This window comes from Crocodylus siamensis, chromosome 3, assembly GCF_052110815.1.
Source record: "Crocodylus siamensis isolate JL-2025a chromosome 3, ASM5211081v1, whole genome shotgun sequence".
Classification (NCBI taxonomy): Eukaryota; Metazoa; Chordata; order Crocodylia; family Crocodylidae; genus Crocodylus; species Crocodylus siamensis.
Window position 1 is genome coordinate 232,824,814 of NC_143397.1, and position 12,950 is coordinate 232,837,763.

The 12,950-nt window shown below is 40.5% G+C and overlaps 1 protein-coding gene across 4 annotated transcripts in view; it reads right to left on the reverse strand.

The window, feature by feature from the left end:
• The window catches only part of CSMD3 (CUB and Sushi multiple domains 3), a 1,311,906-nt gene that overhangs the window by 615,174 nt on the left and 683,782 nt on the right, over positions 1-12,950 (reverse strand). For all 4 annotated transcript variants that reach the window (XM_090040525.1, XM_090040524.1, XM_090040523.1 and 1 more), the window contains one exon: positions 4,327-4,439. In XM_090040525.1, the coding sequence (XP_089896651.1) occupies positions 4,327-4,439 (113 nt within the window). The remainder of the gene's footprint in view (positions 1-4,326; positions 4,440-12,950) is intronic.

Here is a 12,950-nt window from a genome sequence, read left to right on the forward strand (position 1 = left end):
ATACACTCTTGGTAAGTGATCTTACTAGGTTTACCTTATTTTCAGGTCCAAAAAAGAGGGGACCTGTCACTAGGGGCAGCAAGGGGGTGGGGAGGGATGATGATGCAGGGGCCAGTGACATGCTGGTGTCCTGTTCCTGCCTATTCTGTTGCTCCTCGCTGACACACTGCATCCCATTCCCAGCCCTGCTGCTGCCCCTCATTCCAGACCCACTGTCCCAAGCCCTGGCAGTGCCCCTCACTCCCCCCCACAGCCCCTGCCCCTTACCATCCCTCCCGGTGCCCCTCACTCCAGATCTGCAGGCCCCGACCCCCAGCCATGTCGGTGTTCCTCATTCCCAACCCATAGCCCCCTGCCCCCTCCCAGCCCTACTGCCCAGGCCAAGGAGCTCCTACACTGCATGCCCACCCGCTCTCTATTACACTGTCTCTCACCACAGCCCACATGGGGAGCACGTGACCCCCAACAGCCCACAGCTTGCCTTTTGCTCTCATCCCAGAGCAGCCAGATTTGGACAGCAGAAAACCCGGACATTTCCTCTTATTTTAAAAACTGTCCTAAAAGCACTACAGGGGAAAACCTGGATGTATGGTAACCCCAGTTCTAACCACTGGACTATTGGGTAAAGAAGGGAAGGGGACCAGAACTGCCATCATTTCTTCTTTCTTCTATGATCTACACAGGAAGCAATCAAGATCAGGCTTGCTCTGGAATATATAGTAGATCTTGCCACAGAAACAAGCTAGGGGGAAGAGTGCCTAACTTGTAGTTCTTGAAGGGGTGTAAGTACAAGATGGATACCTACTGTTACCCCTGTCAAGACCTAGGAAGTTCTCAGTATATATTTAGGTTCTGTATACACCATACACCACCATTATCAATGGTGCACTCAGTCACACACACACTACCTACCTGCTCCTGTCTCATGAGCACAAAGCCCAGAAATGTGAGAGTGAAGCTGCTTCAGTGGTACCCACCATGGCTGCTTTCAGAAGGAAGCCAGAGACTGAGCTCTTGAGGACAATCATAAAGAGGTGCCTCTAGAATGGCTTCACTACCGTGTTTCTGGATTTTGCATCTCAGTGGGAATGAGAGGTCAGGGCGTGCTTGGGAAATTGAGCTCACAGCAAAGGTTGGGACACTATCAACATAATGTTAGGTTCCAAGGGAACTTCACTGGAACAGTGTGTGTGAGTGAGCGTGTGTGCCCAGGCAGGGGCAGTGTGTGTGTATGTATGTGTGCATTCAGGCAGGGGCAGTGTGTGTGAATGCATGTGTATGTGCATGTGTGTGTTCACAGGGTGAGTCCCACACTCCCCCATACACATGCACTCACACCCCCCCTGCACTGCCATACATGCAGACCCCCACACCCACCCCTCTCACACATGCCAGCCACCCCCCACAAACTTCCCCCCACAAACCCCATACCTAACCATAATCCACATATCCACACACCCACAGTCCCCCACAAACCTATGCCCACCCCTCACAGTATACAAGAATAAGACTTCATTTTGAGCTATTGTGCAACCACATGTGTGTACACTACACAAACACATGTAAATCAGGAAAAAATATTTTTTGAAATTGAACTAATGAATGCTGTAGATGTTTGTTTTTTAGAATATAATCTGGTATTTTTCTGGTTCCAACATGGCAAAACCCCTTGCTGAAAGGGGCAAGGGGAGGGACTTCAGGTGGCAAAAGTCAAGGGTTAAGGGGCAGAACTTCCAGTCACAAGATGGTAACCAGGGGGCGGGGCACCTGTCAAGGGGAGGGACTACCCATGTGGCCCTCAACAGCTTGCCAAAACTCAGTAAGTGGCCTTCCACCTGAAATCATTGCCCACCCCTGGTTTAGGTTCTTTCAAAATGAGGCAGTGGCTGAGCTAGGGGCTTTGAGGCAAAGTACAGGGGACTGTATAACCTAAGTGTCAACAGTTGTAGTTAGGCACCCAAGTTGGTTGTTTTGTTTTGTTTTCAGTATTAAGAACAGATTTTGTCTTGGAGTACTGAAAAAGTTTTTAATGTAGAAATTTGGTATTTCCCCAACACTAGTTTCATAAAGGAACAACTGTCTGTCATTCAGCTGCTGACAAAAATCCCTAGGTAGAGACTTGACATTCATAGTTGCCCAAGTGGAACGCAATACCCATCAAAACATCTCACAACATAAAAATGACAATACAAAGTATCTAAATAAAGAGGACTGTCAAACTATTAAAGGAGATCCCCCTATAAAGTTTCTAGGTCAGGAATTTATCCATATATAAACCTGTGAATTAAATCCCTGCTCTCATTCTACACAAACTCAGTAAATCTTTGCAGTCAAAAAATGAGCTGGAAACTGAAAAGCATATATATGTCTACCAAATTTCACCCTCAGTCTGGCCAGAAGGGGCAAAACAACATTCAAGTCCTTCTCTGAAATTCTCTTTTCAGTATCAAAGTGCTTTATTCTGTTAAGTAGTGATGGTGTGTAGGCTGGGTAATATGGTTCCCTTGACAGTTCAACTTGTTTTCAAGTCTTGCTGCTTTAAATCGTGTTCCTTGCTTCAGTTCTGTCACAGATGATCTATATAGCTTTTTGCACTTTGAGCAAGGATAAATTTCTTTACACATAACCTTCTAGCATCGAAGACAGAAATATAACCAGGTAGAATGTGCAGTGTCAATAACTCACACAACTGTTTTAAAGTACCTTCCCCTCCCCTGTTCAAGATGTCCCTGTTCCCAGTACTTTCAAGAATGCCAACTGCATACCAGATAGGAACTTTAACTTAGCCTTAGTGAAACTATTCATTCTATTACTATGCACCAACCTTAAATGAAGCAATCAAAATGTGCCAGGATTCACAATTTTCTAATTCAGCTGTCTATGTTTCTACTTCCTGCACCTGTGCAGAAATGGTTTCCACATTTATTCTTTGTCCTATATCAGATAAATGTGTATATTTTTCAGTTGCTATATACCAATTCCAAAGCTTTAGTGACAGCTTTAACTTGCAAGCCAGTTTCTTATCTAAAATCCTTTCCAGTTGGATTCTCTGTTGACAGTCAACCATCATTACCAGAAAGGGCTTGGCACAAAACTGTTTATTTATTGGATACTGGCTAGATGTTTGGCATCTCCAGTGAATAAATAAGCTCCCTCAAGGACCACAGCAATAACAAAATCAAACTCCAGTTTCCAGATTAAATAAAATACCCATCAGACAGATAGGCAATCAAACATCATGTGATAAGGTTAGGAAAACTAGCAATGTGAGAAGACAGAAAAAATTAGGTGGTGTATGTAAGTGGGATTTTAAATACACACAAAAAGGTTGTTCATGGAAATGAATGTGAATATGTTCATCTTTTGTGCTGCCTCTTTTACGAGCACACATACCATTAATTTTAGTATTTGAAGAATTATTGTTCCTATGAAAGAATGAAAGTACCACATGCATAAAACTGGTACCATAGTAAGGTAGTAAACACGAATAAGCTATTGTTTACAATGACATTCATTCTACTAAAAAGTAATCCTTTAAGTAATGAAATTGGCTTTCTGCTATGCAAACTTTTTTAAGGTCACATCTCAGACTTACCTACAGTTCTAAGTATGTTGCATTCACAAATTGCCTCTGAAACTTTGTGAATGGATAACTGCACATATTCAGATATTATTTTATTGTTTGCATATTTACAAAAACCATTTCCCCACTCCTCTCAGCATATGTTCAGCTCTAACCTTCTGAAGAGCTGACCCCCTTTTAACATGAGATATCCTTATGGAGGCCCTATAATTGGAAGAGCTAGCATAGATCATTTGAGGGCAGAAATTGTGTGTGCTCTGATTTTGAATATGGCCTCTAGACATTCACATTTATATTTATTTAAAAAAAAAATTCCTATGTGTCTACATAGAAGTTGGTAGGGTTAATTTTCAAAATGAAAGTAAAATGCAGTTGCATGTATTTAGGGCCTGGATTTTAAAAATCCACATTATTTTGATATTACATAAAACATGCAAGAAGTAAAAAGAAATCTATATTTAAATTATATTCTAAGGATGTAATTCTTATAAACACACAAACAGATACTTAGAGGGCTCTACGAGGGCACAGGAATCCACCTTGCAGTACTATGCAAGTTCAAGACCTAATGAATGCCTGCATGTAATTTTCAGTATTATCCCTTAATCAAAACAACTTTCACACTCTTGCTTCTCTGAATTCCTTTTAAAGTAACAGAATAAGAAACGGGGAGCATAAAATGAATTATAATGATTGCCTTACATTGATGAACTGCTAAATGTATCTCCATAGCTTGTTGTTACCTTTGTAGTTAACCTTGAAGCCAATTGAGCCCACGCTTTCATCCGTTTGAAGGTGCAACCACATTTGACTGCTCATGCTCACAATCAAATCTGGTACAAAACTTCCAGTTAACCTAGAGGAAAAGATTAAGCATAAACCATCACAGATATAAAACCAGGCAGTGAAATGTTTCAGAATCACAATACCACAGTCATATAAAAAAACATAAGAAATGCAATAATTTTTCACTGTTCATGATTTGTAACAGTAGGTTATAAAACAAGATTAATTTTAAGCCATCACTGCTCCTGGCATTTAGACCTGAGAGAGAGAGAGGTTTTATGCAATTTTTGGAAGAAGAATTCTTTTTATCATGAAAGTTTACTACTTTGTAATGCTCTTGTTCTTGTAACTTATCTTGTTAGAGATAATATAAACCATAAAAATGAACTGAAACACAGGCAAAAGAATAAAGGCATAAATGGAGAATTTTACTTTTCTGAGTAAGCAGTTACGTGAGGTGGTCTACTGAAATAAATGCAACTACTTGTGCTAGTAAGTGCTTCCCTATTGGCAGTAACAGAACTAAGTTGGGGGGGCGGGGGAGGGCAAGGTGAGCAGTAGCCTCAGGCACTGATTTAGTAAGGGTACAAAAATAGTAGCCAGCACCACTGTTCTCTTAGGAGCCATACTGCTGTCAGCAGCCCAGCTGCTGCTGCCCTGTGCACTGCTGTGTCCAAAGCTCAAAGCTGCCCAGTTATGCCTGGACAATAAAAATTGTTTTCACAACTGGACAATAATAGAAAAATATGAATGGTTAATGAAGATTTTAAATGGTTGTCACTACAAGCTGACAAAGCAGAACTCATATAGCTATGCTCAACCTCCCTCCCCCACAAAAAGAGACCATGACAGGGAGACATGTTGCATTATAACAGAGACTTCTCTCTGAGGCTTTACAAAATACTTTCCAAAGATTAATGAATACCAAATTCCTATGCTACTTACTTTTTCCATTATATAAGGGGGGAGAACATAGAGAATGTTTATGGTTATATATCAAGGCTAGGGACAGACATTCAGAAAACCTGAGCCTGAATTGATTCAATCTTTGCAGGTTAGTCTAACCTGGTTGGGCTAAATCACTTTGTAACTGTAAGACATTCCCTCTGGACTGAAAACATCCCAGCACATGCCTGCAGTGCCTCATGTTAGAAGCTGGGGGGCACAAGAGCAGTTCTCCCTTCCCTTCCACAGGGCTGAGCTGAAGGGGATGTGGCCAGGCCCTGGCAGGACACTCCAATTAGCCTCCCCACCCCCACTTGATAACAGAGCATTTATCAGCTCTGTTATCAGAATTTAGCACCCCATCACAAAACAAAGCCTCACTCATTAGTTCAAGCTCTTCTTAAACATCTTTTTTCCAAAGGAAGAAATGGAGGGACATTACCAGCTGAGCTATTAATTAGCTCCAAAAAGACCTAAGCAGACACTGTCCTATGTACCTTACAAAGCATTAGCTAGCATACCAAATACTGGCTATGGTCAGTGCTGTGAGTCAGAGTAAGGGATCTCAGCTTAAGTAGCGAGTGGGGGGGGGGAGTGGGGCATGGGGAAGACAGGTGGACTCTTCTATGCCTGCAAGTCTCTGCTGGAGCTTCAGCTAGGGAGCAGAGGGGAAAAGCCAGCCCTGCTGTGGAACAGAAAGCCCTGCCCTGCCTAGCCCAGAATGCATGCTGGGATGCTGAGGGAATCTGATTTAACTTAAACCAGGAAGGGGTGGGTCTGGGACACACATTGCATAAACTGGTTTGACCTAAATCAGTTAAGTGTGATACTACATTTAACCAGGTTTATATCAAACTAATTTCAGCCATTTTAGGGCTGGTTTATGTGCACTGAATGTCTGTTCTCTTACAGTTTTAAAGATCACTTAAACCATTTTATGTGTCATGTCTGTCCCTAGCCCAAGTCACTGGAAAAGCTGAAGAGATATAAAGCAGTCATTCATCTTTTGATAACTGTGGTTATTTGATGTGTGCTATCTAGACATATTCTACTTTTGCTGGAATTCACTGTATTCCATTGGGGTGGATGCTTTCTGCATATGAAAAGGGATTTTTTAAAATAATGATACCCGTATCAATAATAATACTGTGTGCTGTGCCCAGGTCAGCATCTATGACACATAAACTCCCTGAACTGAAGAATAAGTGATGTGCTGTCTTCAACTGCCACTCAGTTCCTCTGCCAGCAGGAAACCAATAGATGAGAGCTCTGATTAATAGGGTTGACCAGCATGTTCTGGAATCCCCACTTTTCTCTTTAGAATTAGAAAGTAATGGAAATAGAAACTTCTTCTTTCATGGCTCTGTACTATGGAGTATATTTCTATTCTAAATGTCTTTTGGGGGAAATAGAAGTGGGGAGGAGATAGTAAACATTAAACTATATTGGATACTAGGGGTGTGCAAAGTGGGTAGTATTTGATTTGGATTCAGACTTGGCCCAATTTGGGGGACAGTGATTCAATTTGCCGATTCAGATCACCATCCTAATTTGATTTGGCTGAATCTGAAGATAAGATTCTGATTTGGAGAATCAATGATTCAGCCATAGACACAGTTTAATATGTTTTTTCTACATGCCTTAAGGTACCAGGCATGGCTCATGAATGCTGAAATGGTGGGGCAGATGGAGCATCCCATGAGAGCACGGGGTTTGGTACCTCACAAGCTTGATGGTGAACCTGTAAGTAGACTAGAAGTACTCAGTGGTGGACCCAGTGATTGGGTACTGGCCCATTCATTGGTCATGGGGAGACCCTGGGTGCCCTCCCAGACTCAGGAGGCACTAGTCGCTGAGGTGGCGGGGGTGCACTCCATGGTAGACATGGAAATGGATCAGAAGTATTTCTGGTTCACTTCCAGGTCCACTGCCAAGCATGCAGGGAACCCCCCATCTGCCCCACCACCCCAGTGTTCATGAGCTGCACTTGGTACCTCGAGGTATGTAGAAAAAACGTATAAAGCTGTGTCTACAGCCAAATCACTGAATCTCTTCCAATGTGAATCTATTCAATTTCTACAGCTGATCCTTGCTTCACCTTGCTATCATACCTGAAAGTCCATTCCAGAGGAGGGAGGCATATTTTAGCAGCACAACTTAATTGTTAGCCTTTTTTATTTGTAGACCCCATGATTAAAAAGATACATTCCCTTTAGATCCTTTTCAAGAGTACTGAACATGTTCTGAACTCAAAGAAAGCTGTTTGTCCATTCTGTAGTATGCTCCCCTCTCTAAGAAATGCAGATCACAAGGTTCACAGGATCACTGGAAAGTAGGGTCAGAAGTGACCTTACAAAGCCATCTAGTCTAGCCCCCTGGCTCAGCTAACCCACTCAAGTGTCCTCTTGAAAATTTCCAGAGATGATGATTGCACAATTTAGCTAGGTAGTCTTTTCAATGATAAACCATGCCCATAGTCAGAAAGTTCTTACTAATGTCCAATTCAAATTTTCTCTGCTGCAGTTTAAGGCCATTGTTCCTAGTCCTATCCCCTAGAGTCAGAAAAGTCTATCTCCATCATCTTTGTAATCTTCCTTCAGGTATTTAAAGACTGATCTTAGATCCCCCATTCAGTCTTCTCAAGACTAAATTTTTTTTCAGACTTTCCATTTAAATCATATTTCCCATGCCCCTGATCACGTTTGTGGCCCTCTAATGGGCTCTTTCTAATCAGCCTACATCTCTCTTGAAACACAGGGCACTTATGCACATGCAGTGAGGCTGCTCTGACACGCTGTAATTACTGTGTGTTGGAGCAGACTTGATTAATCAAGTCTGCTGGATTGTGGTAATTACCTTGCTCCAAGAAACTCTAGTACCTTGCGTATTAGTATCCCCATGCTGCAAAATGGTGACAGGGGTGATTTAACTTAATTTTTCAGCATGGAGACACTGGTACACAAGACATTTCAGGTACCTTAATTAGAGTGGCTCTTGGAGCCGCTCTAATTAAAGCAGCACCCTCTCCCCCACACACACACACTCCTGGAGTATGTGTATAAACACCCACAGAGACAAAAAACTGGACACAGTAGCCCAGGTGAGGCCTCAGCAGTACTGAAAAGCATGGAAGAATCACATCCCTTATTTGCAATAGACTTTCTTGTTAATGCAACCTAGTATGATTCTGGATTTTTTTTTAATAATAAGACCACATTGTTTGCTCATATTCAGGTTATGGTCTACAGTGACCCCCAGAACTTTCTCTACATTGCTGAAGCTTAGCCACTCATTCCGCACTGTGTATTAACACATACAATTATTCCATCCAAGTGCGAGACTTTGCATGTGTCCTTGTTGAATTTCATTTGATTGATTTTGAATCATTTCTTCACTGTATCCAGGTCATTATGGATCCTGGATCCTACCTTCCAGAGTATCTACAAGTGGAGGAGCTGGAGGTAGTTATATTTCCTCAGAAGAAGAGGGTTCAAAAAGGTTACCACTGAAAATATTCTTAAGAGTAGGGAACCTGCAAGGAAAATAGAGCACTGAAGATTAGTAGACACAGAAGAGAGGCAGAATCACTACAATACACCAGGATGGTAATTGTTTGAAGGCTCCTGCTCTTATTCTGTGGTCCCCAGTGTACTCCTATCTGTATTCTGCTGTCCACTGAATTCCAACTACACTACCCTAGGTGAGAACTGGTTTTAAGCAAAAAGATAAAACTAATTGTGCTAATTGTGGAGAAGAAAATGAAAAGAAGCAGATTTAATCTAGAGAACCAGTGGTTCATGCCTGGAACCATGTCAAGGAGAGCCACAACATTAAGTTGTTTGGAGATGATTTCTCTCAAATTTTCCAGTACAGGAGACTTCAGAAGCTCTCAGCCAGTGCCAGCAAGGGCATTTGTGCTAGCTTATCTAGAGCCAGGGTATCTGGTTCAGAAATGAAAACTGAAGCTGGGTGGCAGTGCTCCATCTTGAAGACAAGCTGGCGGATGCCAATGATCTCTATACCAGGGATACTGCTGAAAGGCCACCTTGCTGATATCGTTCCTGAGACCGTACTATTCCTGTGGGATGAAATTATCTGGTTCTCTTCATCCTGCAGATTCTAAATGAGACTTGGAGCAATGGTTCCTGGCTGAGGTGAGCTGGTGCTGAATTTTAAGTCACTTTATTTCAAGTGAGAAACAGAGACGTCCTAATTGGTGCTCTGGCTATGACAATGCTCCTTTTTTTTATGACAGTGCTTTGGAATAGTGGCAAGCTGTTAATGAATGTGGGAAGACTGCTCTGGAGAACCTGCTTCCAGAATATGACTGTTCTTTTTTTTTTTTTTAACTTCTCAGGGGGTGAATACTGTAGGCTGCAAAGACATTTGCAGCAGTAACAGCTTCACCCATGCATGTCGATTCTTGCAGGCCCTCCTTAAAATTGAGTGATTCATGGAGTGATACTCTATTATGTGCTTCTTTTGGGCTACAAAATCTGGAGGATGCCTGTCAGCAGTCAAAGTGGAATTACACAACAAATAGTTCTTGAATTCAGGAGGCATACTTCAGCCATGACAGAATGCAACCTTAACCCTTGAGACAGAAAAGTGACTGAAATCCCAGCAAGAAAAATATATAAATTACCCCAATCTCAGAAGCTTATTATGTTTGCAGGTTATTTTTTAAATAATATGACAGTGAAAGAGAAGCACTCTGAAAACTGCGCTTGGTAGATTCATTTGCAGCACTTTGTTTATGATAACTTCTTTTTATACACTCTGCACTGAGCAATTCTTTTCTTGAATTTAACAGGAGTCTGTCAAGAACAAAAGAGTGGTTGAAAATAACTCAGCTTCCCTTTTTGAAAATGAAAGTAGGGTCATGAGGAGAAGACTGGGCAGTGGTGTGGGCATTATTTTTTCCCTTGAAAAGAGAAGTCAGAACTTATTCTCGAATTCAAGACAATCATTAAAGCTGAGCTGGTGCTTTAAAATGGATTATTTAAAATACATACTGTCACTAATTTTAGACTTCTTCCCTGATCTTCTTAGGTTGCTACTGTTTCAAATACTCCGCTGTGGGAGAAATCCATGTCAATTTCCCACATCTGTGTTCACAGATGGAGATACTATAAAGATGATTGCCAGAACTGAGCAAATAGCTGCCTGGCAGAAATTAAAAAATGCATTAAATGCTTATCCCTATCACTAAAGGAAAGTGTCTTGCTGTGACTGGCAATTTTCACATATTGCCAAGCCAATGGATTAAAAGGATGTCCCTTCCCTAAGAAAAAGGAGGGCTGGAATGGCCACTTTTAGATTTGGAACTTGTCACCCTGAGCTAATCTTTGATTCTGGCAGCAGTCACTGGGAATTTCCACCACTGCAATGTCAGTGGCAAAAATTCTTACACTGCTGGGCCACAGAAGCCAGCACGTTTCCTGTTTTACAGGTTTAATTCTGAAGATTTTTTTTAACACGCTGTCTTTTTTAATCCCCATTTTGCACAGATACTGCTATACGTCCCATAGGAAGGATATCTATGCCTTTCCAGAGGGTTTTAACCCATTCCTGGATTAAATGAAAAATGTTGAAGGTGCACATTGGCTTACATCTAACAGTACTCTTAATAATTTCAAATTAAGTCAGAACCTGAGCTACTGTTAATTATTATACTTCTATTGGTTACAGATGAGTTATAAAAAATTACTCATGCTAGGTTCTGGCCTATAGCCAAACAATAATTGAAATGTTTAAACTCTTGAAAAGCTTAAGGCAAGATCCAAGAAGGGACTTGGTGTTATAGCCCTGAACACTGAAATGTCTAACTCTTATATGCATGGCCTTTTTGTGTAATCCAAAACCTCAAGTAAAGCACGTAGACATAGTAAGAATTAGATGCCTCGGGCAGGAATACATAAACATCTGGTATTGGAAGCCACCTAATCTAGTCAAGAGGAAAACACTGGGAAGAGTGATATGTTTTAAATCCATCCTCTGCAGAACTTAGGTGCCACCCCGTATTCATATGTATGCACACCACATTCATTCAAATATCAAGACAAGCCCATAGTTAATTTTTTAAAAACAATTCCTTCTGCTGAAAGGAATTCAAACCCATATTTTTCCACTTCTGGGAATGCCCTAACCATCCAGGATATCTGCTATGTAAGGACTGAATGCTTTCAAGGTATGGAAGTGGGGGGAAGAATTAATATGAATTTAGCACCTTTTACTAAATCATCAAGTTGCCTATTTTTTTTTTTAAGGATTGGTGTCAAATACAAAGAAAAAGCTTACAGTTTTCCACTCCTTTTACTTAAATTGCTAATTATTTCAGAAAGATTTAGCCCCAGAGGCTTCATCAGACCTTTTTCCTGATTACTAAATATTTTTTTCTCAACTACTTGGAGAATACACGTAATACCTAAGTGTCTGATATGACTAGTCATAACAAAATAACTTTTCATATTCCAAGTATTGAACTTTTGCTATAATCTTTTTAGGATCAATAATATATATATATATATATAATGTAAATATGTGGAATAATATGGAAACTCTGATCGGGTTGCTGACTTCCTATTAATCAAAAATAGTTGCTTCAAATTATTTGCTTGGAACCACTCAGCCCAACTTCCCTATTATACTGTATGTTAATTCTTACTTAATAGAATCTCATGACAATTTAAGTAATGCAATGATAAGAGAAAATGATATGGGGTTCATTCATATTCATGACAAATTTAATATTATAATTTTATCATGTTTTTCCAATATATGCCTCATCATCAAATATGTTCTTATAAAATATGAACCCCTTTGATAAAGCCAAACTTGTACAGATAGGCTTACATTTGTTAAAATGTAAAATATTGCTACTCTGTATCTGAATGTATTACAGTAATTTAAGTGGCAAAATATTATTTCAACACGTTATTTAAATATCAGTAAAACTTGAGGAACTTATGGCTAAGAAATGTTATTTCATTAGAAAAGTTAATATGGTCATGGGATAAAAGAAAAAAAATCACTGCCACCTCTATGAGACTTGGTCTTAATACCCATGTGTCATTTTCCTTATATTCATAATGGGAATAATTAATGCATACTTACTTTTCAAAGAATGGAATAGTAATAGTAAATATCTATATAATCCGTCATGGTTCTATAGTGCTATCCAAATGTGAGAGAACCTGCAATGCTTAGGGCCAGAACCAAAAGGAAGACTTAGAAGGACTTTAGGTGCTCAAACCTCAGACTATGATAAAAAAATTGGTATTCAGCAGGTACCTATCTTGGAAGCACCTAAAACTCATTAGGCCCTTCCCTATTTGCTTTGTAAGTTCCTAAGTTATCATCAGTTATAGTTCTATTCATGCACATTACTGTCCAAGCCTGAGTGGCTAGGACCCTACCTCAAGTCTAAGCCCCACTACAATCCCAAAGCTAGGCAGAGGAGCCTGACTCGAAGTATGACCAGAGTATACCCTAGCACACCCCAGTTGGACAGAGGCTGTCACATAAAGCTCACACAGTTGTTTTATTTTTATAACTGTAGTTTCCATCCATCATATAATAACCTAGTGATTAAAGTACTGATCATGAAGTGGTATACCTGGGTGGGCTCCAGTCT